We start from the raw sequence: 26,593 nt of genomic DNA, 5'->3' as shown, positions 1-26,593 counted from the left end.
AGAAATATGGTTGGGCTGCAGCTATTTTCCGGAGAGGGACACAGTTGGCCAAGAAGCCTTCTGGGAGGTGGTGAGGACAACTGTTACTTCACCCTGAGTCCTCAGATGAGCGAGAAGGATTCACGTTGGCAGTTGACATGGGCAGAACCTGGATGAGTCATAAAACACTGTTCTATTTTTCTAACATGCTTGAAGCACATTTGCTGAGAGGTGATGATTGACATATTTTGTGTCCAATGAATGACCTAGGTCCTTATCCAGTGGATTTTCTTAGTCACCTGTCTCTTGAGACTTTAGGTTTCTGGGCTAACTTTAGATTCACTGATAACTCTGCGTATTTGATAAATTTCACCATTGCCAGAAAAAGTAAAGTGTTATAATATGCTGGTACTTCGAGGCATGGTACACTATAATGTTTACCCTTCTGATTCCAACCCAGGGAAGACTCATGTCAATAGGGACAGAGGCATTAAAAATAGTATAGAAACCAGATCTTAATAGTTTATAAACCTCTCAGAAAAAAAGAGATGGAAATTGTTTGAATATTTTAGTGTTACTAAGCATACTTATTTTAAAAGCATGTAAAGTTGAAATATATGAATTTTGAATAGGTTGAAGAAAAGCTTTTAAAAAAGCAAAGCTGGAAGTCATGCAGCATGTAGTCTTTAATTCCAGCACTTGGGAGGCAGAGGTAGATGGATCTCTGTTGAGTTTGAGCCCAGCCTGGCCTACGTGGCACACTGCAAGCAAGCCAGAGTTAAAAAAAAAAAAAAAAAAAAAAAAAGAAAGAAAAAGAAACCAATCCATCATCACCACTAACAATAAAAAAATCAATGAAATAAACAGAAGCATAAGGTATTTAATGAATACTTCTCAAATTACACAAAACCTCCAAAGAGTGCATAAGAATAATATTTTGAAAAGCAACTATGCTATTATCAATAACTCTACCTCAGTTTATTCCTTTTTCTGTCTCATTGTAAGAATGTGACCTTTACTCTGCACAGCAGAAGTTCTTTACTTCTAGTTAAGAATAAACTGTCATTTAGATTCTATCATCACTTGATCACTATAAAACTCCAGACTGCCCAATTCAAGGCATCTGGAAGATGCTGGTTTTCTGCATGTTGCTTCTATACTGGTTTATGTACAAAAATCTAGTACTTCCCTAAGAGCTTGGAAAAGTAGGAATTGAGACCAATTTCCTTCCCCTTTCAAGTTTCTACCATCTTCATTAAAGCTATTTTCTTTTCTCAATATTTGTTCCTTGGTCACTGGTCCTGGTGACATGCTTCTGAGTAGAAATTTGGTTAACAGTTTCTCAGTAAACAAAATAAGACTATGATTTGTCAATTAGCCCTTCCTAAGCCATGACCTGATTTAAAATATTTCTTAAGATTGTAGAGACATCAGAGGTTACATCATTTTTTTTAAAAAAAAGAACAATATTTTGTGTATCAGATTAGTTTTAGAAAAAAGTTTTACCAATACAAACAGCTTCAGAAATCCCAGATTTCAGAAAAATAATACCAATAGGTCTCTTTCATAACTTTAAACAAATTGCAATGCTTTTAAATTTTGCGTCTGGTCCCACCTTAACATGAGAGCACAGAGGTCCTTACTCCTTTGGTTTAAATGTGGAAGGGAACGTAGAGAACTTCTATCTCACAAAAAAACTGGATCATAATCACCTCACTCTGAGATGTAAAGGTGGTTTGATCCTGAGCTCTCTGGTGTGACTTTTGATGTGTTGTCATTCTGAGAGAGTAGTTTTATAATTTACCAAATTAATAAATTGATTCCCTCATTGCTCCATAAGATTGCTTTGAGAATCATTTAAGGTATCAAAAGCACATTTTGCATTGTGGTGTGCTACACATGCATAAATCAACAGGTTAAGTATCCCTTATCCTAGATGCTAAAAACGTATTTTGTTTTTTAGTTCTTTTAGACTTTGATAAATTTTTGTGTACATAATGGTATATCTTGGCAATGGGACTCAAGTCTAAAAATGAAATTTCCTTATATTATATGCCCTTTATATGCATTTCCTGTATGTAATTTTCTACAATATTTTTGTACACCTGCATTTTGACATTAACCCTTCATATAAGCACAATAATGAAATTTCTGCTTGTGGTATTATGTTGGATTTTTTTGGATTTTGAAGAATGTCAGATTTTAGATTTTGGGTGTATTAAACCTCTAATGCTTTTATCTCAATGTTGTATTTGTGTGAGGCCACTGATTATTAGTTTCTTAGGTCTCCAGAGTAAAATCTCTAATTTGGTTTTGGAGGAATCCATTTTCCCATATACAATATTTATTAGGGAAAGTGGTGCTTCTTTTCTTAGTGGAGACTAAGAAACTTGCTCTCTGGAAGAAGGGATTTTCAGTAGACATTTGACTGCACACTACTGTAGAGAAGCAGGACAATGATTTGGGTACTTTGGCTTTTTCTAGAGCGCAGTGTGAGCCTCAGCTCGCAGGACATGGGGTAAGAAAGAGGGACATGTAAGGGAAAATGGGACTTGGTGGTGGTATTGTGTTCCCCAAAATATTGTGCACGCTAATAAACTTATCTGGGGTCAGAGAACAGGACAGCCACAATATTAAACATAGAGGATAGGCAGTGGTAGCACACGCCTTTAATCCTAGTATTCCAGAGGCAGAAATATCTCTGGATTTCTGTGAGTTCAAAGCCACATTAGAAACAGCCAGGCATGGTGACTCATGCCTTTAATCCCAAGGAGTGATGGCAGAAAGCAAAAAGGTATATAAGGCCGTGAAGACCAGAAACTAGAAGCATTTGGCTGGTTAAGCATTCAGGCTTTGGAGCAACAGTTCAGCAGAGATTCATTTGGATAAGGACTCAGGCTTCCAGTCTGAGGAAACAGGATCAGCTGAGGAATTGGTGAGGTGAGGAAGTTGTGACTTGTTCTGCTTCTCTGATCTTCCAGCATTCACCCCAATACCTGGCTTCAGATTTGTTTTAATTAATAAGACCTTTTAAGATTCATGCTACAGGACTTGAAAGCAGGATGGCACCTCTGTCTCACAGAGCTTTTGTACCTTCCTAGGCATACAGATTCAATGTCTCAGTAAATGGGACCTTTGGGAAGAGCAGTGTTAGTCCTATCACAACTTCTTAAACCTGGAACAGAAAGGAAAGAATCAGAAGGCAGAGGACAGTTGTAGCTAGAGGCATGAAGGTGGCTACTACCATTGACAGCATGGTGAAACATCAGATAGCAAAGAGGATTCCAGACTTACATCATCCTTCAAAGAAAAGCTGTCTGGGACATGTACTTGGTTTTAGCAAATTTTTGTCTTAATTAGGGTTTCTATTTATGTGATGAATCACCATGACCAAAAGCAACTTTGGGAGAAAGCAGTGTATTCCATCTTACAGTTTATAGACCTGAGGGAAGTCAGGGAAGAAACTCAAGCTGGGAACCTGGAGGGAGGAACCGAAGTAGAAACAATGAAATAGTGCCCCCCCCCCCCCCCCCCCCCCCCCCCCCCCCCCCGCCATGGCTTGCTCAGCCTGCTTTCTTATGCAATCCAGGAACACTAGCCCAGGGGTAGTACTGCTCACAGTGATCTTGGTCCTCCCGCATAAATCAATGATCAAGAAAATTATCTACAGAGGCTAATCTGATAGAGGCATTTTATCAATCAAGAGTCCCTCTTCCCACATATGTCTAGATGTGTGTCAAGTTGACAGAAACCAACCAGCACAGCACTGTACAAATTTCCCACAGAACAACTGGGCCACCTTAGTTGTTAATGCGTTCATATTTCACTTCTGAGTAATGAAAAGCATCCTCTACATCTCACAACGCTGCTTTGCCGCGTGTAACTCAAAACATGTGAATCCTTTTTTACCAAAGAGGCTGCCAAGTCCCTGCTTTGGTCTCAGTATGTTCTCCTCAGATCTCAAGTTCAAATCCTACACCCTGGGGCTTCAAGACAAATGCATAATGCACAAGCATGAGAACCTGACTTAGATCTACAGAAGCAATGTAAAAAAAACCGGGCAATGGTGGTACATGTTTGTAATTCCAGTGCAGGGGTCATGAGGGCAGAGACAGATGGATTGCCCAGGGCTCACTGGCCAGCCAGGATACTCTAATCAGTGGGATCCAGTGAGAGACCTTGTCTCCAAAAGCAAAGTGGATGGAAGGAGCCTGAGGAACTACACCCAAGATTATCTTCTTGTCTTAAACAGGCACATGCAAATGTACTGTCACTCACATGAACACAAACTTGTACACACAAACACACAAATTGTTTTTACAAAAGAAACCCTACTACTTGAGATGATAGTATTAAAAGATGGCTTCCTAAGGATAGGATGAGGTTATAGTAACATAGCTGTCATGGATGGGATTAGTACCCTCCCAAAAGAGGCCTTGAGTTATTTCTTGATCACTTCTATCATGAAGACATAGGTAGAAGGTACCATCTATGAACCTAAAATCATTCTGTGATGTTAGTTTTAGATGTCAACTTTATCAAATATAGTATCACCTGGAAAAGGCTGTGGGCATGTCTATAGGGGATTGTCTGGGTTGAAGTAGGTGATGTGATAAGACCCAGTCCACTCTAAGCAGCACCATTCCCTGAGCTTGAGTCCCACATTGTATAAGAGTGGAGAGGGCGAGCTGAGTAATAAGCATATATGCATTCATTCCTGAGGCTCTTTACTGTTGGTGTGACTAGCTGCTTCAGACTCTTCCTTTGACGTTCCAGTAGTGATGGACTGTCACCTGGAATTGTAAACGGAGTAAACCCTTTCTCCCTTAAAATTTCTTTTGTCAGGATATTTTATAATATTAACAAGAAACAAAATTAGGGCAGATGTAGAATCTTTCAACACTGTGAATTTGGATTTCTCAGCCTTGAGGATGTTGAGAAATACATTTCTGTTGTTTAAAAACAACTCAGTTTATAGTAAATTGCTGTGGAAGCCTCCATGAACCAAGGTAGCCTTTTCATTTATCTCTGGATGGTGTTCATTCCTGCTCTGTGTAGCGGTTGTCATGCTGAGAAATTAAGTACAATTAACATATTTTTATGTAAATATGAGTGAATTTAGGAATAAAGGTAGAATAAATATGTAATATTGATATAGGTATATATTGGTACTAGCACCCCAATTTTCTTCTCCTATTTCTACTCATTCTATATTCTCCTTGCCCTTAACATATACCATATATGGTCACATTTCCTTATCTGCCTTATCTGGTGGTTTGACCCCAACATTCATTTTTTCTCTACATCTATATACAGAATGAGATCCCATTATTTCTCTTAGACTATTTGGGAGGACAAATATCAAGTAAAACCGGGGGGAACGTTTACAAATGGAAGTAACTGAAGAAATATTAAACATTTGTAAAATAAAACTTGGAAGATATTGTATGGCAATAAATTATGACATTTATCAAAAATAACATGCATAATATTAGATCTGAGTGAATTAATTGATATGCTAACACTTTTAAGACAGTTTTGATTCACTTTGCTTAAGGACCCAATTCTTGACTTGCCTTTAAGACTTAGATAACAAGAAGAAAAGTCACTCTGCTAATTTTACCATTCCATATCCATTATCTTCTCTACATCTATATCGTGATGCTATTGAGACCAGCTTAACACAATGCTAAAATTATGTTAAATATGACTTTATAAGAGGTGTCCATTTCATCTTAAAGAGAATGTGTTTGCTGAAAACAGAACCGCAGGATGGAGTGGGCAGTTAAGTGAGATGAGAAACTGATTTCTGCTGATGAAATGGAGACAATGAAATGGAGTTTCTGGATTCCCAGTATGTGTCAGCTTCTAGTCAATACTTTTGTATGGCTTGGGGTGATTTCAACGTGTCCCCTAAGGGTTCCTGTGTTGGAGGCTTGGTCTTCCTCATGTCAGTGTAGAGGTACTGGAAACTTTTTGAAGTGGGGCTTAGTGTTAGGCCATTGCCCACTGTCCTCAGGAGGGACTAAGGGCTTGGGTGTCCTTGAATTAGTTGTTTTTTAATTTGTTGCTTTTGTTTTCTGTCATTGAGACAGAATCTCATTATGTAATCCAGACTGGCTTAGAATTCATAATTTGATCTCTGTGCCTCTGTTTCCCTAGAGTATATGTGTGTGTGTGTCCCACATGGTTCCCTTCATTTTCATTGAAAGCCTGAACCTGTGCCATTGTCTAAATATACCACCAGAGGGCACAGGTTTGAAAAATTTCTTTCTTTCTTTCTTTCTCTTTCTTTCTTTCTTTCTTTCTTTCTTTCTTTTTTTAATTTTCTTTGTTTCTTCTGCAAGGGTTTACTGGAGCTTATAGCATCTGAGAAAACACACAATATGTTGTTTTATTATCAGGGTTGAGTTTGAATTGAACTGGTAGTCAAGGGACTCAATCTAGACATGACTTTCTGTGTAACATATGAGCCATTGACCATCCTAATGTGAGATGTCACCTTACCTATTGAGTTTGGGCAGTGATGCCATGACATCACAAAGGCCACTTTGATGGAGGATGAATATTCCACATTCACCTCTGAAATCTCAGGGCTGAATGTGGTGTTTTGTATACAGTAGGACTTTACTATATTTGATTGAAAAGAAACAGTGACATGGTATAGTCACCTACACTGTACTTATCTCCTTTCCAAAAATCTCCCAGTGTCTTTCCAATGGACTTCAGTTAAAGTGTGTCCAATTTATCTTGGATTTCAAGTCCTTCCATAGACTATATGTAGGATTAACTTGAACTAGCCCTAGTTACTTTCACTGCTCCCCTGATTAACATATTGATCCTTTTTTCTCCAACATAATATTTGTCTTGATTATGTGGGAATTTCACAACGTGCACCCCATCACACTCACTTCCCATTCCTCCCAGGTCTGCCCCCCCCCTTGTGACTGTTCTCCCCAAAAAGAAAGGAAAAGACAAATCTAACTTGTGTTGCCCATATAGTCACTGGATCATGCTCAAACTCCCAGCAGCCAGCACCTGAAAGAAAGTGGAATCTTTTCCCACCTCTACCCCTGCCAGAAGCCATCACTTGTGGAGAGCTACACTTCAGCATCCTTATCACAATTTTTAAGAATTCTCTTCAATGGCTTCCTGTCTAGTCTGTTATTTTGGGGGTTGGGGTGGATTGGGGTGGGGATAGGGGTTCTCACAGAAGCCTTATATGTCTCTCTCAACTATGAGTCTCCAGTCATCAATACCACTATAAAAGAAGCTTCCTAAAGGAAGCCCCCTTGCCCTTTATAATCAGCAGGAGCATGGATCATGGATTTCCACATGGTTTCTGGCCACAGCACAGACCATGGACAACCATATAACCTCCAGCATCAGCATGAGCCACTTGGACCTCAGCATGGTCTCCAGGGGCAGTACAGATCACAGACATCAACAGAGCCCTCTAATGCAGCACAGGCCACGGACACCATCGCAGCCTGCAGCAGCAGCAACAGCACAGGACACAGACATCAACATGGCTTCCTGGGTAACATGGGCCATGGACACCAATATGGTATCCAGTGGCAGCCTAGCCTATGGATTATCAACATGGATTCACTGAAAGCCATGTGCATGTCTGTGATCTATGCTGCTGACTGACCACAATAATCCTTAATGTAGTTCCTAGGGTAGCTGTTTGGGGGGCCAGGTGCTTTGTGTCGTGTCATGTGCTTGATCAAATGGCAGGAGGAATTACCGTTACTACTATCACTATACCTAGAAACTGACAGAGTCGAGGCTAAACTGGAGTTTCTTGATGAAATCTAATTATTTTTGTTTCTTCTCCTTTGTTTGCTTGTTTTGTTTTGTTTTGTCTTTTGAGACAGGGTTTCTCTGTGTAACAGTCCTGGCTGTCCTGGAACTCATTTGTAGACCAGGCTGGCCTCGAACTCACAGAGATCCACCTGCCTCTGCCTTCCAAGTGCTGGGATTAGAGATGTGTGCCACCACTGCCCAGCTTCTACTGCTTCTTTGTGTATAGCACACAGTTAATCTCAGGTAGAAGATGTTTGTTTTTATTCCACATTATTGGTCCCTTCTGTACCATATTCTGGAGCCCTCGGGTTAGGGGAGGGTGCAGTGGACTTTAGTGATCAGAAGACATGACTAGTTTCCCTTTGAGCATTAAAAGGTCCAGTATTTGACAGCATTTTCTCCACTTATGCACAAACCATCCTATAGCACCAATTAGAAAGATTCCACAAGTCTCTGTCTGTATATATCTTTTTCTCAAAAGTCATCCTGTTCCGGCACTGTTTGGCGTTGGCAATAAGAACTATTTTAAATGAGGGATGTATGTAGAAGCCAAAGTATTATCTAAAGTTTTACCCAGAGTGCAAACCTTATTTTTTTAAGCTTTTTTTCCCACTTGGCCTTGGTTTTGTGCATCAGCTTTGGAAATATCATCCCAGCGTTCATGTCATGGTTAATTTGTAACTGAGAATGCTCTAGTTTTGCAATCGAGGGCATGTTATAAAGATGGAAAGGTAGGCATTGCTGTCTGAGAGATGCAAGTGGCTTCTTGGGCATGTTCTGTAAGTATTTTTTTCTCCTTGGGAACACTGAACATTTCTTCCAAGCCAGAGTTCCAAATAACTGAGTTTGAAGTTTGCAGATTCAAGAGGCAAGGTCTAAGAGTGGTCATCTGATAACTAACCTTCTAACCAGCCTTGATGACTTTGATTGGAAGAGTACTCTGGTGAAAATCTGGGAAATTTGATATAGAAGTGGATGAAGGAAGGATGGAGGAGATAAGAGGCCTTCTGTCATGCTAGGAGCCGATAAAATCATTAAAGCCTTAAACTTAGGCAATGGGACTTGGAAGTAGAGATGGAGAGAAAAGAAAAGTTTTGATAAGAATTCAGGAAGTATTCATTGGTCATCATGGCCACTAGACCTGGAGAATAAAAATGAAGCAAGCCCTTTGATATGGGTCTGTCTATAAACAGGGGTGCAATATATTGGACTATGGAATGAAAATGAAGAAGTGGGTTGGGGAGTTGAGAGAGAATGTGTTTACATTTGGAAACTGGGATTTCCCAGTGGAGGCTGAAGTATGAATGGGCAAACAGGGTGTATATGTCCAACAGCAGCTGGGTAGATGAGTAACAATTCAGTAAGACAGTATGGACTAGAAGGACATTTATAATACAGCAGTTAGTATACCTAAGTTGAGACCACTCATGAAGAAAATGAAAGGCTTAGGAAGAGGTCCTGTACTGATTCCATGGATCTTTTTTCTAACCACTGGTGTATGAATATTTTTGACTCTACATCATGTTCCCTGCTTCTTTGTACTATTTCACACTTAGAAAACTTTAGGACTTCCATTCTAATTGATATAAAATGGCATGCATACTTATAAGAATAAGATTGTTAAGATCTGTTAGAAGTGAGAAGTGATTCTTTAGGTAGTACTAAAAGAAAGAAGTCTCTAAAACAAGAATGTTATACTCTCACTTTCCTATCATTTGAAAATACTCTTGTGTCTCCCTTACATTTCGCAGGTGCATGAATTTTGGCTTGTTATGTTGTACATGACTCAAGAAACCATTACTCTTCCATTCCAACTAGTCATTTCTTGGAGGAGTTGTTCTCATTTGGTCACATGACAAATGTTATCTTAAGAAAACACCAACTTAAAATACACAATACACACATACCAAAATTCTAATGTACATGTGACATAAACAGAGGGTGTGCTTGCTGTGTCTAATGATTCTTCATACCCATAAAACTGCCCTTCATTCAAATGGGAAGTGATTCAATTTCCATGAGTTTCAGTATTTTCATATGTTAATGAATTCATGACATTGTATTTCTGTTGCCTAGGCAAGCCATTTCTCCTACTCTCTTTCCAAAGTAGACATGTCACTGGTCTTTAGAGAAGAGAGAGACTATTTATCTCCTTTATTCCTTGCTGAACACACCTTCAAATACTTTCTTTAGTTGTATAAATCAAGGTGGGTGACTTTTATGTTTCTCTGGATCAGCAAGTTTTTGTCTATCTAAGCTCCCCCAATGGTTATCTCACTTCATGTTTTGTAGATCATCTTCACTCCAGAATGTCAGTGTTCCTCTATCTGTTTTTCTTGGTATTTGGGCTTCAGGCTACAATCCATTGTGCACAATATAACAGTTCTGAAGGCAAAGTAACGACCTGTCATTTGCCCCAACAAAATGCCACTCTCTATAAGATGTCATCTATCAATGCTGACTTTGCGTTCAGGCTGTATCGTAGGTTCTCTGTGGAGAACCCAGATTGGAATATCTTTTTTTCCCCTGTGAGCATATCTGCTGCTTTAGCTATGCTTTCTTTTGTATCTGGCTCTAGCACCCAAACTCAGATTCTGGAGGTTTTGGGGTTTAACCTCACAGGTACTCCAATAACAGAATTTCATCAGGGCTTCCAGCATTTGATCTGTTCATTGAATTTCCCAAAGAATGAACTGGAATTGCAAATGGGAAATGCAGTTTTCATTGGGCAGCAGCTGAAACCACTGGCAAAGTTTTTGGATAATGTCAAGACCCTCTATGAAACTGAAGTCTTTCCTACCGACTTCTCCAATGTTTCTGCAGTCCAGCAGGAGATCAACAGTTATGTGGAGAAGCAAAGTAAAGGGAAAATTATAGGCTTAATTGAAGACCTTAGACTGAACATTATCATGATTCTGGTGAACTATATTCATTTCAAAGGTAAGGCATTAAGACATCAATTTTCAGTCTAGTGTTAAGATAGAGAACTAGGGGGAATTAATGATCTCTTATCACTGGCATCAGTAGGTGTCCCTCATACCACAGTGATTTGTCACTATTGTCTGTATTTATGCATTATGTTGGATCATTCCAGGATGACACGCAGCTTTGTGTATGAGCCCAGGAAATTTCTAGGGAGATAACACTTTTAAAGATTCAGTTGACAATGTTATGAATGTTCTGATTATATCAGGCTAAATAACTATAGTTTCTAAAGTATTTAATGAGGTGGGAAAAGCCTGTGCTTGGCAAGTCTACTGAATTTGTATCTAGGCATAATGTGGTTCCTACTTCTGTGCACATTGGGATGTCTTGCATAAATAACTTTTATTATATATTAAGTACCTACTATGTGTGATTATGCTACAAGTATCCAAATATATACCATTGATAATTTTCAGTGCTAACTTTTCCAGCAAGGCTATCTAGCCCTAAAGCTAGAGCTTATAGTGATTTCTGGAAGCACTGTGCCCAGATATAAAACTCTTGGTTTTATAGAACCTGTCTTTCATGTTTGGATGAGTGAGTTTTTGCATAAGCCACACACCTATATATGATTAAAATGGCAGAACACTTTGTTATCTCATTTCACCTATTTTTCTTGACACTCATATACCTTTTCATGGAAGGAGAATACCGTTTGTTTCTGATGGGTGTAGAAAGTATAGTGTTTCTAAAAAATAGACCGTGAAGTCCAGCAGAAATGAAGAGGACTTCTGTTTTTGCCATGTGGTAGTTGGTTGATCATGTCAGCTGACTTTGTTTTTCTGATCCTTAGTGAGTCACTTTTTTATAATCACTTGGAAAACTGGTTGACAGTATACAGTCTTAATTATTAGATGAATGACTAATGGTTTCAAAGAAACATCTGTCCTCTTTCTTGTTTTAAGCCCAGTGGGCAAATCCTTTTCGTGTATCTAAAACAGAAGCGAGTTCCAACTTCTCAGTGGACAAGAACAACACAGTACAAGTGCCCATGATGCACCAGCTAGAAGAATACTATCATTTTGTGGATGTAGAACTGAATTGCACAGTACTTCAAATGGACTATAATGAGAATGCTCTGGCACTTTTTGTCCTTCCAAAGGAGGGACACGTGGAGTGGGTGGAGGCAGCCATGTCATCTAAGACACTGAAGAAGTGGAACCACTTACTGCAGAAAGGGTAAACAATTTAGAGGGTATGAGGGGCTGTGGGTGGGCCTATCAGTGGAGGTGAGGCTACATTCAGAAGAAACCTAGAGGTAGGAAAATTACCTAAAAGCACTTGGCAGTAGTATGATGATGTTTAGAGTATGTCCAGTACAGTGTGCCTGACACTTTTCTGGATACTTTCCACAGTATCTCCTCTAAGCATATTGAGAAAATGCCAAGGAGACATTTGTCAAATTAGAAATTCCCATAAAGCTCCCCAAAGTGAGTATGCTAGGGTGCTGATACCTTTTTAGGGACCAAATAAAGCTTTGGGATGGATAAGAATTGATGTTGGCACAGAGTTGGCAGTCATTCTTAGCTGGAACTTCAAGATAGAACACCATGAAAATCCCTGTGCACTCCCCTTTGATCTTCATGCCATTAGACCCCTGTCCTTGCTCAGTACCACAGAGATACATTTTTCTGATAACAAAGGGTCAGGGCACCATATGTTGCAGCCCAACATTTTCTGAGTCCGAGACCACTTCTACAACAATACCTTCTGTGGTTATGGTACCATGTTAATGGTTGTCAATGTTCAGAGGAGTAGCCGAGTAGAATGAGTGGGGGGTGGCGTGTCTTGAGATCTTAAGTGTGATTAGTGTGGTGACTGTCATGTCTCCCTTTCCTTATTCCACACAGATGGGTTGAGTTGTTTGTTCCAAAGTTTTCCATTTCTGCCACATATGACCTTGGAAGTACACTTCAGAAGATGGGCATGAGGGATGCCTTTGCTGAAGGTGCTGACTTTCTTGGAATCACAGAAGACAATGGTCTAAAACTTTCTTATGTAAGTTGGTGGATGTTTTTTACTGTATGAGCTTGAGAGAACATTGAGAGTCAATTAATTCACCATATCATTTAGTCAATAAAGGAATCTCATGTCTACATTGGCAGTGTGATTCTGTTAGGTCAGTATTATATGAGAGACATTTTTGTTTCTTAAAATAAGTAATTTTATTTATTTTTTTATTTATTCAATAAGTTATTTCTGGGACTGGAGCGATGGCTCTGTAGATAAGAGCACTGTTTGCTCTTCCAGAAGATTCAGGTTCAATTTCCATCACCAACATAACATGGCAGCTCACAACCGTCTGTGACTTTAGTCCCATGAAATCTGGTCTTTTGGTCTCTGCAGGTACAGGGCATGCATATGATGCAAAAACACACATGCAGGCCAAACACCAAAATATATATAAATAAATGTAATTTCCATCCCTAAACCTCATGTTCTAAGATGACTAATGCAACAGAAAGTCTTAATGATCAGAAGTGACTCGTGAGACACAGTGCTAGAGGATGTGAGAAAGGCACCAAAAAGATAACTTCAAGAGATTGGAAGGTGATGGAGAATGAGATGCTACCCAAACAAGTAGTCCTAAAATCACAGAAATTCATTAACTACACTCATCAATGTAATATTCATATTCAAGTACCATCAACACAATACATTGTATTTCTTTTTGTACTTCTCACACACCCCAAAGGCTGTTGCCACTTTTTCAGGGTACCTTCAGTGTGTGTTCTTCTCTCACAGGCTTTCCACAAGGCTGTGCTGCACATTGGAGAAGAGGGAACCAATGAAGGAGCTGCTCCTGAAGCTGTGTCTCTGGATCAGTCAGAAGTAGCTCCTCTTCACCCTATTATCCGATTTGATAGAACATTCTTACTTATGATTTTGGAGAAAAGGACCAGAAGCATTCTCTTTTTAGGGAAGGTTGTTAACCCAGCAAAAGAGTAATTGGGGAAGAGGCCATTGAGTGCGTACATACTATAATGGAAAATAAACATTTAACATAGCTTGATGTACTTGCTGTGGGCTTAGACTTTATGTCTTTTGTGCAAGGCATAAAAGTGGCCCTCTTCTGGACTACATTGGCTGTGGCAGTGGCTAATCCTGTGACCAAACAGTAGATAGTCAATGAATGATTCTTATTTAAGACGAGAGGAAGCATCAATGTTAGTAAATCACCGTAAAGCTCCGCATCAATTAGCTAAATCTAGAAAATTTGACTGGGATTACAAATGCCTTTGGATATATCATCTGGACAATAGCTGTAATACAGGTCAAGTCTTCATATTACAGTATTCCAATAGCATGATCAATGAACATGCAAATGCTTTGGCTTGTATATGAGTTTCACAATAATGTCTGCTCTTTCTACCTATTCAAAATGAGTCTGTGATTATAGCTACTGCTAGCGCTAATAAAGCTTCTTTCACTATACTGTCTAGCCACAGATTGAGTGCTTTTATCTAGGGATGTAGCGTTTGTTACCTAACATGCATTCAACAAAAGAATGGAGAAAAATGAATTTCCTCACGCAAGCCACATGCTCACTAGCAGGTCTCCTTGTTTTAATTCATAAAGTATTGATGGAGGGAAAGTTCATTTGCACTGTATACTGTATTCATTATTTTTTCAGATTCTTTCCAAATATTGCATATCTGCCCCACTTGATCTCATGGAAATTTCCTAGTTAACCTTTTTGTCTGTATTTCTCAATAAAATATATTTGTGTCCCCAAAACTTCCACTGCATACATATGCTATTCTATCTTTACCCACCAAAGTAGACTTATTCTCAACATCATGTATTCAAGTACCCATAGTAGAATTTAGAGCACAGATATAACAGTGAGAGTTAATTGTGTAATAACCAAATTCTATCTATTCCAATATTTCACTAATAGGAAAATAGCAGTGAATGTGTAAGTACTATGTATATGTGCTTCCATACTAAAATAAATAAATATGCTTAGAAATATGTTTATCAGTTTTTAATCTTTTCTTATTAGACATATTTACAGGGAGGCTTGAATATCTTTTCTATAATATTTACTTTGGCTTTGTGGATAAGGAATTGGAAACCCAGAGAAGAATAATGACTTATGGTACAGAAAAAAGTTCATTCTTGACTTGATATTTCATTTCACTGTATTTAGATTACAATATTAGTTCTGTTACTTACACTTCTTTGTGATCTTTGCCAAAGTACAAAAACTCTACCACTTCTTTTCCTTATGAGTAAAATGTAAATGGTAATAGTATCCATGCTGTTGTTATAACTTCACCAAATCCTATGAAATATAGTGAAAATGCAAGATGCCCCTCAAACAGCATAGGCTATTGACGCTGCCCTTGGTTGCCTCTTAGAACTTCAATGTAAGACCTTATTGCTGAAGATACTGCACATTTAAGACACAGGACTTAGAAGAATTGAGCTGGAACTGACCTGGAAACCTTCTCCCTGAGGACTAGATCTCATAGTATCTGAGGTGCTATGCAAGCTGTCAAGGGAGAAAAGCAATTAATAGTCCTATTCAGTTGTAAAACCTATGAATCACACCGATGACCAGCCTGATAGTGATGCAATAGTGTCACTTTTAGCTTTGAAGTAATCAACAACTGTTTAATTATATTTAAGGCCCACTCAATGGGAGGGAAGTCATGCCAGATATTGTAAACCTAGCTGATTTTCCTAGATGGAGAGGTCATAGACCCTAGAGAACCTACCACTACCATTGCCATCAAAGCACTATAATTTTGAACTGTATTATAATACTTGTCCTTATATACACAAGTAAGTGTAGCTTTATCCCCTTATGAAAGATGCTCCTTTTAGCAAATATGGAGATGATCACAGAAATCCACAAGTGATCGATATGCAGAGAATAAGTGAATATGGGCTACTCAACCAAAACAGATACACCTACAACACAACTCCTATTCCTAAGAGTCAGTGAACATTGTGGAAAGAGGGGGTGGAAAGATTCTAAGAACCAGACGACCAGTATGTCTGCTGCTGCATAATGTCTTATAGACATGATAGGGATGTTACACACCCATGAAACTTCAAGAGTATGGCTGCCTAACATACCTGCATAATGATAACAGTTATCAGGCATGCCAACATGGATGGGAAACTTTTACAAGGCCTCATCCCTAGATGAAGAACTACAGTCAATGGCTATTGGGGAAGGGAGGATAAGTTTCCTCAAAGGGTGGTCCTCTTGATATGTTATCTAGTACCAAGCAGTTAGCGCTAAACATGTCTATATTAGCAATGCTAAACGGATACAGTAGGCGTGTATGTGTGCATGTGCATGCTTGTGTGTGTGTGTGTGTGTGTGTGTGTGTGTGTGTGTGTGTGTGTTATTAGTTACCTTTCTCTTGATGTCACAAAATACCATGGCCAGAAACAACTTTAAAAAGAGTTATTTTGACTTATAGTGACAAAAGAGAAGTCCATAATGACAAGGAAGATAGAGCAGCAGGTGACCAGAGTGGGAAAGTTACTGATCACATTTCACCAAATCGGAAGCTGAGAGAGCAAACTGGAAGGTGGATGAGGCTATGTAAGCCTGCCCCTAGTGATGCCCTTCCTCTAGCAAAGCTCCACATCCTAAAAGTTACATACTCGCAGCCCCAAACAGTGCCACCAACCAGGACCCAAGTGTTTAAATGTGCGAGACTATAGGGGACATTTCACATTCAGACCACAACATTTCACTCTGTGGGCTTCATCCAGGCTTCTACTAGAGTGGCTTATTAAGCTCTGCTTAGAACATTTAACCATTTTTCTTATCCAAAGTTCTAGAATCTCTCACATTCCTCCATAAAGCAACACAGTCAACGTGATGGTTAACTTTGGTTGTTACCTTGACACACCTTGGAAGAAGGAACCTTAATTGAAGAATTTCCTCCAAGAGATTAGCTGGTAAGCATGTCTATGAGGCATTTTCTTGATTGCTTAATGATATGGGACAATTCCCTCTGTTATTGTATGCAATACTATCACTAGGCATATGGATCTGGTAGTTGGATGTCAGCCTGGGAGCAAGCCAGTAATCAGCTTTCCTCCACAATCTTTGTTTCTGCTCTTGCTTAAGTTCCTGGCCTGGCTTTGATTGTGATCTGAAAGCATAAACTAAAATGAAATATTTCCTCCCCAAGTTGCTTTTAGAAATATATATTAATATAACAACGATAGTTATAGAAAAGAAGGTCATGAACTTCAGAAGGAGTAGAAGAGACACAAGAGGAAGTGGATGGTGGAGAATAAAGGGTGGAAATGATGTAAAAAATTTAGCATTCATGTATGAAATTCTAATCTGCTGTGAGAATGTGTATCCTGGAAATGACAAGGAAGCTTCAACAGTATAGCTGTCTAAACAAGACCTGAACAAGGACAAGACCAAAAAGGCATGCTATTGTGGAGGAGGAAAAAATCTCATGGGGCCTTGCACTTAGACAAAGGCTACAGGCAATTAAGAAATGCTGAAAGTGAGAGAATTAATCTTCTTCAGGGATGAGTCACCTAATTAGTTATCCAATACAAAGTGGTCAGCCCTGAAATCACACATATACATATATAGTAGTAACAGTAAACAGACTGAGCAGATTACATTTATATACACATATAATATATATGTATATATTATATACACATACATATGTATATATAATGTATCACAACTAAAAAGGAGGTCATGAATTTGATAGGAATCAAAGGGTAGAGAACATGGGAAGGATTGGAGTGAGGAAAAGGAAGCGAGGAAAAGATATATTTTAATCTTAAATTGTTATTTTAAAAAATCCACGGTCAAGCACCATGCTGAGCTACAGGAGTCCAGTCAAAGAGTTCGAAGAGGGATTATATGATCAAGGGGGGTTCAAGATTATGATGGGGAAATCTACAGAGACAACTGAACCAAGCTCGTAGGAACTCATGAACTTTAGACTGACAGCTGTGGAACCTGCATGGGACCAGACTAGGCCTTCTGCATACTGGAGACAGTTGTGTAGCTTGGTCTGTTTGAGGGGCCCCTGGTAGTGGGATCAGAATCTACCCCTGGTGCATGAGCTGGCTTTTTGGAGCCCATTACCTATGGTGGGATGCCTTGCTCAGTCTTGATGCAGTGGGGAGGGGTTTGGTCCTGTCTCAACCGAATGTACCAGGTTTCGCTGACTCCCCATGGGAGCCCTTACCCTTTTGGAAGAGAGGATACGGGGTGAGCCGGGGGAGGGGGAAAAGGGGAGTGGGAGGAGGGATGAGAGGGGGATCTGTGGTTGGTGTGTAAAATGAATTAAAAAAATTCTTAAATAAAAAAATAAAGCAAATTAAAGTTGGTTTATTTGAATAAATGATAGAGGGATGAAGACAATATGACATGCACATAAAAGGAAGGAAATCTTCCTCTTTGTATAGGTAAAGCTTGGGGACATTAATCCAAATAAGATAGTCACAGATGTTCAAATCTCTATATCATCCATCTGTATGAGGCATCTAGATTAGTCATACTTACAGAAACAGAAAGTAGGATTTTCATTGCTATAGGGAGCAGAAAATGGTGACTGGTTATTAATGTATATAACACTTGAATAATATCAATCATGTTGGTTCTAGAAATCTATAAACAGTGTCTGTACTTACTAATGCTGCAATATAGTTTTAAATATTTTTGATGGTATATCTCATATCTAGTGTTTTCTTTATCATAAAATAAATTCAATGAAGGCTTCAGTGGTGTAGAAATTGCCTAGTGTATCTAGTGTATGTAAAACACTGGGTTCAACCCCCAACATTGAAAAAATTAAAAGAACAAACAAATAAAATAAAAATTACCGATACTATATAGTAGCATATGTATTTCTATAAAAACAAATAATAAGCTATTGCTACATGTCTAAATCAGTTGAGGTGGTTTTAGCAAAGTACCGTTGACTGGGTGGCTATAAGCATCAGAAATTCATTTCTCACATTCCTATAAGCTTGGAGTCCAAGAACAGGCTGTCAATATATTTAGTGCTGGTGCTCTTAGCTTGCTGGTATCCATCTTCTTCTATTAATTTATATATATATTACATGCTGGAACACAAGCTAGACAGTGCTCACACAGAGTTTTTAAAGGTATGCTGATCTTCATGAATGCTCTGCCCTAATGACCTATTTAACATCTAAAAGACTGTCTCCTAACACTATCACCCTGGGGAATAGAATTTTAACACACAATGTCAGTAATTTTAATCATCCCAGCCATAACACAATGTGTACAATAGGTAAAAATGGGAATTGTGACATTTTGATTACAAATGGCTCTGAAAGTATATAAATTTTAAAAGTAATGCAGCTGTTATCACTGTAGTATGAGACCATCTCTTCAAGCAAGGACATATTCTAGAATCTAGAAGTCCTGTTAGTAGACAACCTGGATGTTTAGTCCTTTCAAGGACTATCTTACTTGCAGGGATGTCTTTTCTTTAAATTTTAAAATTACATTTATGTACATACATATGTATTTATGTATTTATCATGTGTATGTGTGCATGAACCTGTAACAGTACATGACAGAACCATATCTTTAACAAATGCTCAGCTATATTTTGGGTAAATATTATTACTTATGTCTATTTCTCATAAAAATTTGGCAAGAGCTTATTAATCACTTTGAGTGTCAAACAAACAATGCTGGAATCTGTTGTGTAACACAGTCTATTGCCCTTCCTGATTATTTGGATCAATGACCCTTGTCTACATGGAGTAATGGAGAGTCTGACTGCAGTTGTTGATAGCTGTTATCATTTAAGCCTAATCTCTACCTCATTTCTTATACTTCACATCTGAGATAGCTGATAAGAAAGGCAATGCCGTCTCTATTACGGAATTATGACAGGTTCAAACTATATAAGCCCCTTTCTACACAGATAAATAGTGTAGGATAAAAGGGCCAGCCAAAGAAACACACCCTGACCTTGAAACCAGAGCCAAAGAAACACACCCTGACCCTGAGACCAGAGTCAATTCGCTGGCCCTGAAATCAGAGCCAAAATGTTAAAAGGGGCCACTGAAGGAAACACACTTTGGCTCTGAAACCAGAGCCAAAGTTTAAAAGGGGCCAGTGAAAGAAACACACCTTGGCCCTGAAACCAGAGACAAAGAAACACACTCTGCTCCTGACCAACTTCAGCACAAAAACCAACCAACCCCTGAGCAGGAAACCAACCAATCCCTGAGCATGTATTCCAGCTGATCTGTGAGCTTGTCCAAACTCAGGGAGAGAAATCCAACCCATTCCCACCCTGGAAATCTTCACCCTGGAAAAACTGTGCCCCAAAGAAGCTCTATATAAGCCCTGTGCCTGTTCAGTTGGGAGTTGCCTTTTTCCACCCTGGCAGAGGCAGCCACTCTCCTGGATTCCTCCCTCCCAATAAATCTCTTGAATGAGTGAGACCTTCTTACCCAGAGCAGAGGAGAGAAGTAACAACTTTCGCTGGAGAGCCTGGTGCAGAGCAGAGATGGTACCTGGGCAGAGCAGAGATGGAACCTGGGCAGAGTAGAGCAGAACTGTAACAATTTCAGTGGGAAACCTGCCCCTAGTGGAGTGGAGTTGTTACACTTCAGGGGGCCTGAGCAGAACTGTAACAACTTCCCTGGGGGAAGATTTGTTACATTGGGGAAACCTTTCACTGGAGTGGAGCTGTAAGCTGCAAAGCTTAATGTGACTTTATAGTATTCCTTGGCTCCCAACTGCCAGGATCCCTTTCCAACCGAGCTGCAATGCTTACAAATACTCACAGACACTCCTTCCATAAGAACCATAAGATCAAACATTTGGGTCATTTCCCTGCTTTCGTGGGCTGCATTGCTTAATTTTCTATTGCTGTGATAAAACACCATGACCAAGACAACTTATAGTAGGGAGGGTTTGTATGAACTTAGGGCTCCAGAGTATAAGAGTCTATCACTATCATGGCAAAGGAACATGGCATCAGGCAAGCATGGTAGCTGGAGCAGCAAGCTTAGAGTTCATGTCTTTAAACAAGCAGGAAGCTGACCGAGCACTGAGAATGATGGGAAAATTTTAAAACCTCAAACCCAGCCCCAAGTTACATACTTCCTTTAACAAGGATACACCTCCTAAGCCTCCCCAAACAGGACCATTAACTAGGGACATTGTATTCAAATGCTTGAAACTTTGGGGGACATCTCATTCAAATAACACACAAGCCATTCTTAGATTAACTTGGGCCCTTCTCCTGAAAAAGTATCATTCTGTAAGTAATGAAAATTTCACTCTTTTGGTGTGTGGTGATACTATCTGTATTCATCTCTGAACCAAAATTTCCATGTTATTCTACCCTCTGTCTATGGGGTGGCCAAAATGAACAGGGATTCTTCTTCCTACCCTCTGTTCCATGAGCACAGGCATCCTGAAACGTCTAAGCAACATCCATATCTCATTGTTGAATGCCTCTAAATTAAATTTCATGAGAAAATATTTGCCCCTCAGTTTTTATGATTTACAAGATGCCCCTCTTCCAGCTTAGCACTGTAGAAACTGGAAGCAGAGTCTCCCAGTGGGTTATTAAAGGTCACTATTCTGTCCATCCATTGTTTCCGCTGAGCTTTGCATTCCTCCTACTGGGGACACATATTGGTGTAATTATTAAGGCCACTTCACGTAGTTAAAAGGAGATTTATTTAATGGTGTAACTTACAAATTAAGGGATAGGTAGGTTGCGGGGTCTGGGGAAGGTGTATCACAGTCCAGCGGTGTTCTCTGGAGCTCTGCTTGGTCCACCTCCACTATCCAGGGTCCCGGCCCGGAGCGAGGCCTGCCGATCCAGATCTCGGGTCCCCAGGCACCTCCCTTGGCCCCGCCTTGTAGGCGTGACAGTTGCCTAAGTCTCAATGGGGGTTGGAACTTCCAGATCAAAGCTGGAATGGCTACCCACTACATCTCCCCCTTTTTGTCTAAATAAGAAACTTCTAACCTAATACAAGACTATATACAAAGGAATGGTTATCAAATATTGTCCAGGAATAATGAGGGATAATGACCTAGATAAGATGGAACTACAACCAATGCAAACAATATCAGTTAGCAAGAAGCCTGCCATGGCCATACAGTTTGTAACCAATGTAAGTCTCTGTGTTTACTTGGTCGGGTCTGAGCGGCTGTGGGACTGGTAGGTGAGAGAGATTTGTCCTGACTGTGGGCCAGGCAGGAAAACTTTAGCTACAAATGGCGTCCAACGTGGGGCAAGAGTTTCCACCTAAAAACTAAAAAAAAAAAAAAAAAAAAAAGATTCTAAAACAGAGCTAAAAACAGTTCCTAATTGTCTCTCTGAAATGAGCGGCAGCTGCCGGTTTGAGCTACTTGTGGGTTCCTGGCGTGTGCGCTCGACCTGCAGTATGGCGGGAATGAGGCCTCTGCAAGTGGTACATTAAGCTGCATGGTGGATTTAGCCTTTGCTAGTACAAAACAAAAAAAGAGGTTTCTGGGCTACACGCTGCTTGGATAAAAGCATAGACCCACGATAGCTCCCAGAGCTGGTGGAAATCGTACCACCATACCACCACCATGTTGGGAAGCTGAGGTGGGTGGAGCCAGCAGCCATAGCGCCAATTCAGTCTTACAAATGCTGCAGTTTAAAACAATAGATTCACAATAAGACAGATTCAGATAAAACAAGACTTTAAATGCTTTACAATGTGTGTAAAAATTGACGTAGGCATGGAAGAGAGAGAAAAAGGAATATATATAGTTATATAAAGAAATACATAGTTTTTAAAAGATAAAGTCTTTAAAGAGACAGTAAAATTAATATAAAAAATAAGCCACGTGAAGATGAATATTATACAGAGAATATATATTGTGTTGTCTTTGGGATTTTTAACTGCAAAAAAACATTTGATTGTAAAAGCTGTTGAGTTATGCCAAAATGTATATTTTAAAGGTACCTTGACTTCAAAATTTGGATATAAAGATATGTTGCTTTGGAAAGGAGACTCTGCTTTTGTTCCTACAGAAAGCCAGAGGCTATGGATTTGTTCCAGATTAAGATACATCAGATTTGACCAGCCAAGAACCCCTGAAGGTCTCCGATGACACCATGGTCCAGATGATCCAATATCCAGAATGGTTTGAAGGCAACTGGCTCAGATGATACACCCTCATGGACTATTCCATGATCCTAAAATTTTCTTTGTGTCCCCATAAGATACAGCGCTCCCCTCCAGCAGGAAGTAGTAAGAGAAGCTATGCCCAAATTCCCAAATTATATGTAATTTTACTTTGTTAAGGTTAAAATCTTCCTTTTTTTAAAAAAAAAAGGGGGAAGTGCTGTGGGATGTTCTGTATGGCAAATGTGTTGCTGATTAGTCAATAAATAAAACACTGATTGGCCATTGGCTAGGCAGGAAGTGTAGGCGGGACAAGGAGGAGAATAAAGCTGGGAAGTGAAAGGCTGAGTCAGAGAGACACTGCCAGCCGCCATGATGACAAACAGCATGTAAAGATGCCGGTAAGCCACGAGCCATGTGGTAAGGTATAGATTAATGGAAATGGATTAATTTAAGCTGTAAGAACAGCTAGCAAGAAGCCTGCCATGGCCATACATTTTGTAACCAATATAAGTCTCTGTGTTTACTTGGTCGGGTCTGAGTGGCTGTGGGACTGGCAGGTGAGAGAGATTTGTCCTGACTGTGGGCCAGGCAGGAAAACTCTAGCTACAGACATAGGACACACAGCCATAGAGGATCATGATTAAAGTTAGTTTACTGTATTTTAAGGGAACAAGCCAGTATTTCAAAATATCATCTCTGAACCAGAACTTCAAGCAAACCTTAAGCAAGTATATTAGTCAGATTTTCTATGACCATGACAATGTATCTAAGAAAAAGTATCTTAAGGAAGGGAACATTCATTTGGGCTTAAGGTTTCAGAGGTTCAAGTATATGATCACTTGGCCCCAGTACTGAGTTTTTATTGAGGCACAACATTGTGGCAGAGAGTGTATGGTGGAGAAAATCTGCCCACCTCCTGGCAGCCAGAATGGGACTGAAAGTAAGGTACACCTTTTAAAATCACACCCCAAGTGACCTACTTCATCCAACCAGATGTCACCTCCAAGCTACCATAAATAATGCTTTAACAAGCATTCCTATAGCTCCTTTGGTGAATAAATATATATGAACTCATAGAGACTGTGGAAACACACATAAGACCTGCACATGTTCAAGCCAGACAGAGTCTACCACTGAGAAGGGCAAGTGAACATGGGGTCCCACCCACAACAAAGAAGCTATTTGAAATTCATATCCGTGGCAAATGGAAAATTGGTTTTCTATAGTGCAATGTCACTGGGTATATCAACCACATTTGCACAGTATTTGCCCAAGATAAAGAAACAAAAACAAAAACAAAACAAAAAAATCAAACAAACATGTTTTTATGGATTTTTTTGTTTCATTTGTTTTTTTGTCTTACTGTTTTTTTGTTTGTTTTGATTTTCTTTTTTGTTCTTTTTTTGTTGAAAGGGATAGATTTAGAGAGATAATAGATGGATGAATAGATGGATGGATGGAAAGAAAGAAAGAAAGAGAATAGATAGATAGATAGATGATAGATAAATAGATATGAGTGACAGAGATAACATTATTTTGGGTGAGTTGGGAGGTGGAAGAGATCTGGGAGGAGTTGGGACAGGGGAAACATGATTGAAATATATATTATATGAAACAAATTAAATAAAAATTATATAGAAAAAAGATATCAAGAAATAGGAATTGGCAGATTAGATAATGCACATATAACCAGCTTCCATATCTCTCTAGGGCAAAATCTGAATTCTAGTACATTTTGTTTGGTAAATTTAGTTCAATGAAAGCTGTCATAAATCTCTCTCTCCAATGAATACAAATCACCACTTGAGTTCTTTGCCTCTCCTCAGGTTTTTTTCAGAATTCCATCCTGATTTTCTGTGGTATTTCTACTTACAGTTTTTTAACCACAGCTTCTTTGCAATTGTGGAAACCATCACTTGTCTTTAGAGTGGTTCTGTCTGTGTGCCTAAATTATCCCATATCTTTAAATTAGTCACTCGTTTTTTTTTCCCTCTGATCACCAAATAAATAAATAAATAAATAAATAAATAAATACAACCTGTTTGTTGATTCTCCCAGCAGCTGTCCTCATGGAATTGACAATATCCCCATAGAATAAATTTAATTCAGATTTTTGACACTGCTCGGAAAGGCTCTACTCTGTATGGATTTTTTCCTTTAGTCATTATGACCTCTGTCAATTTCAGATGCCTTTAAAACTTGATTTTAGTAAGTGACCCAACTTTACACAGTCATTCTCTGAAGTTTCCTGGAATATTTGAATTTGTAGACTAGACTGAGGAACAGTGTTTTACTTTTTTGTTTTGTTTTGTTTTGCTTTGTGACAGGGTTTCTCTGTGTAGTTTTGGTGCCTGTCCTGGATCTCGCTCTGTAGATCAGGCTGGCCTTGAACTCACAGAGATCTGCCAGGCTCTGCCTCCCGACTGCTGGGATTAAAGGTGTGTGCCATTGCCACCCAGCTGAGGAACAGTGTTTTAAGCAAACATCAAACATGTACTAAAGACATGTGTCAGGAAGGTTGCAGTATTAGAGTAATAAGGAATGTTTTCAAATGCCCCAAATGCTAACTGGTATGGAATTGAATATATTGTAGTATATTCATAGAACATAGTGATGTTCATTCATAAAAATTGATTGATAAACATAAATATCTAAACAGGAATATAACACACGTACACACATGCACACACACACACGCACACATGCACACACACACACACACACACACACACACACACACACACATCACATCTTCAAAAAATGCTGCCTGATAAAGATGAAGACCACAACTAAACATGGCATTAGATTTTTTTTTAAAAAAAAAACCCACAAAATTATATGCTTGCATTTCTGGAGACCTATTGTACAGAATCATGAACAGAGTCAATAAAATTGTACTACATACTTGAAAATTGATAGAAGATTGCATTTTAAATCTTATTGTGATAGTTTACTTAAGTGGTGGCTGTAGGTTCTCCTCCAACTTTGATTTATGGGAAGGTTTGGAAGGAGGGAAGAGAAGGGGGCAAATTGTGTAATTATATTACAATCTCAAAAAGTAAAATACATAATGTAAAAATCTTATTGTGATAGTTGATTTTGGTTGTCAACTTGATTGCATCTGGAATCAACTAAGACACACGCCTCTGGGGGCAGGAGTTCATAAGGATTTTTCCTGAAAGGATTAACAGAGAGAAGAGTTTCTCAGAGTGTGGACTGTGGAGACCCAGATATAGGGAGGGAGTCTAAAGGAATGATCTGTTGTTGGTTTTTTTGCCCACTGTGGGGAACTGAAGAACCCTTGAGTGAATATATAAAGAATGGAAGTTCTAAGTAAATGTGCATTGTTTGAGCCAGGCTGTGGTAAGTGCATCTGGTTGGTTGCTACAGCTGTTAGCATCATTTGCAGATACTGGAATTCATCTTCTTCAGACTTCCAATGTACACTGAAGATATGAGGCTCTCAAGGAGTCTATTAGGGTTTCCTTGCCAGATTGGTGCTGCTGAGGCATCTAGCCTTGTGGACTGGTTTCCTAGTTTCTCCAGGCCATTATATGACTACCCAACCCCTCTCATGTAAGCCAATCTAATCAATTCTCTTGAAATATATACTAATTTTATCATTTCTCTTCCTCTAGAGAACATTGACTAATACATTTGTCAAATATAAAATGTAAAAAAAAAAATGCTATGTGATATC

The 26,593-nt window shown here is 39.2% G+C and overlaps 1 protein-coding gene across 1 annotated transcript; it reads left to right on the top strand.

The window, feature by feature from the left end:
* The first annotated feature begins 1,745 nt into the window (after window positions 1-1,745).
* Serpina7 (serpin family A member 7) lies at window positions 1,746-14,111 on the top strand. The gene is made up of 5 exons (XM_052746408.1): window positions 1,746-1,752; window positions 10,081-10,728; window positions 11,679-11,952; window positions 12,624-12,771; window positions 13,519-14,111. The coding sequence occupies exons 1-5, from the start codon at window positions 1,746-1,748 to the stop codon at window positions 13,720-13,722; spliced, it is 1,281 nt and encodes a 426-aa protein (XP_052602368.1). The 3' UTR covers window positions 13,723-14,111.
* Window positions 14,112-26,593: the final 12,482 nt, after the last annotated feature.

This window comes from Peromyscus californicus, unplaced genomic scaffold (assembly GCF_007827085.1).
Source record: "Peromyscus californicus insignis strain IS unplaced genomic scaffold, ASM782708v3 Scaffold_10__1_contigs__length_136768540, whole genome shotgun sequence".
In the NCBI taxonomy this organism is placed as follows: Eukaryota; Metazoa; Chordata; class Mammalia; order Rodentia; family Cricetidae; genus Peromyscus; species Peromyscus californicus.
The sequence above is the reverse complement of the archived record's forward strand: the minus strand, read 5'-3'. Positions and strand labels throughout refer to the sequence as shown.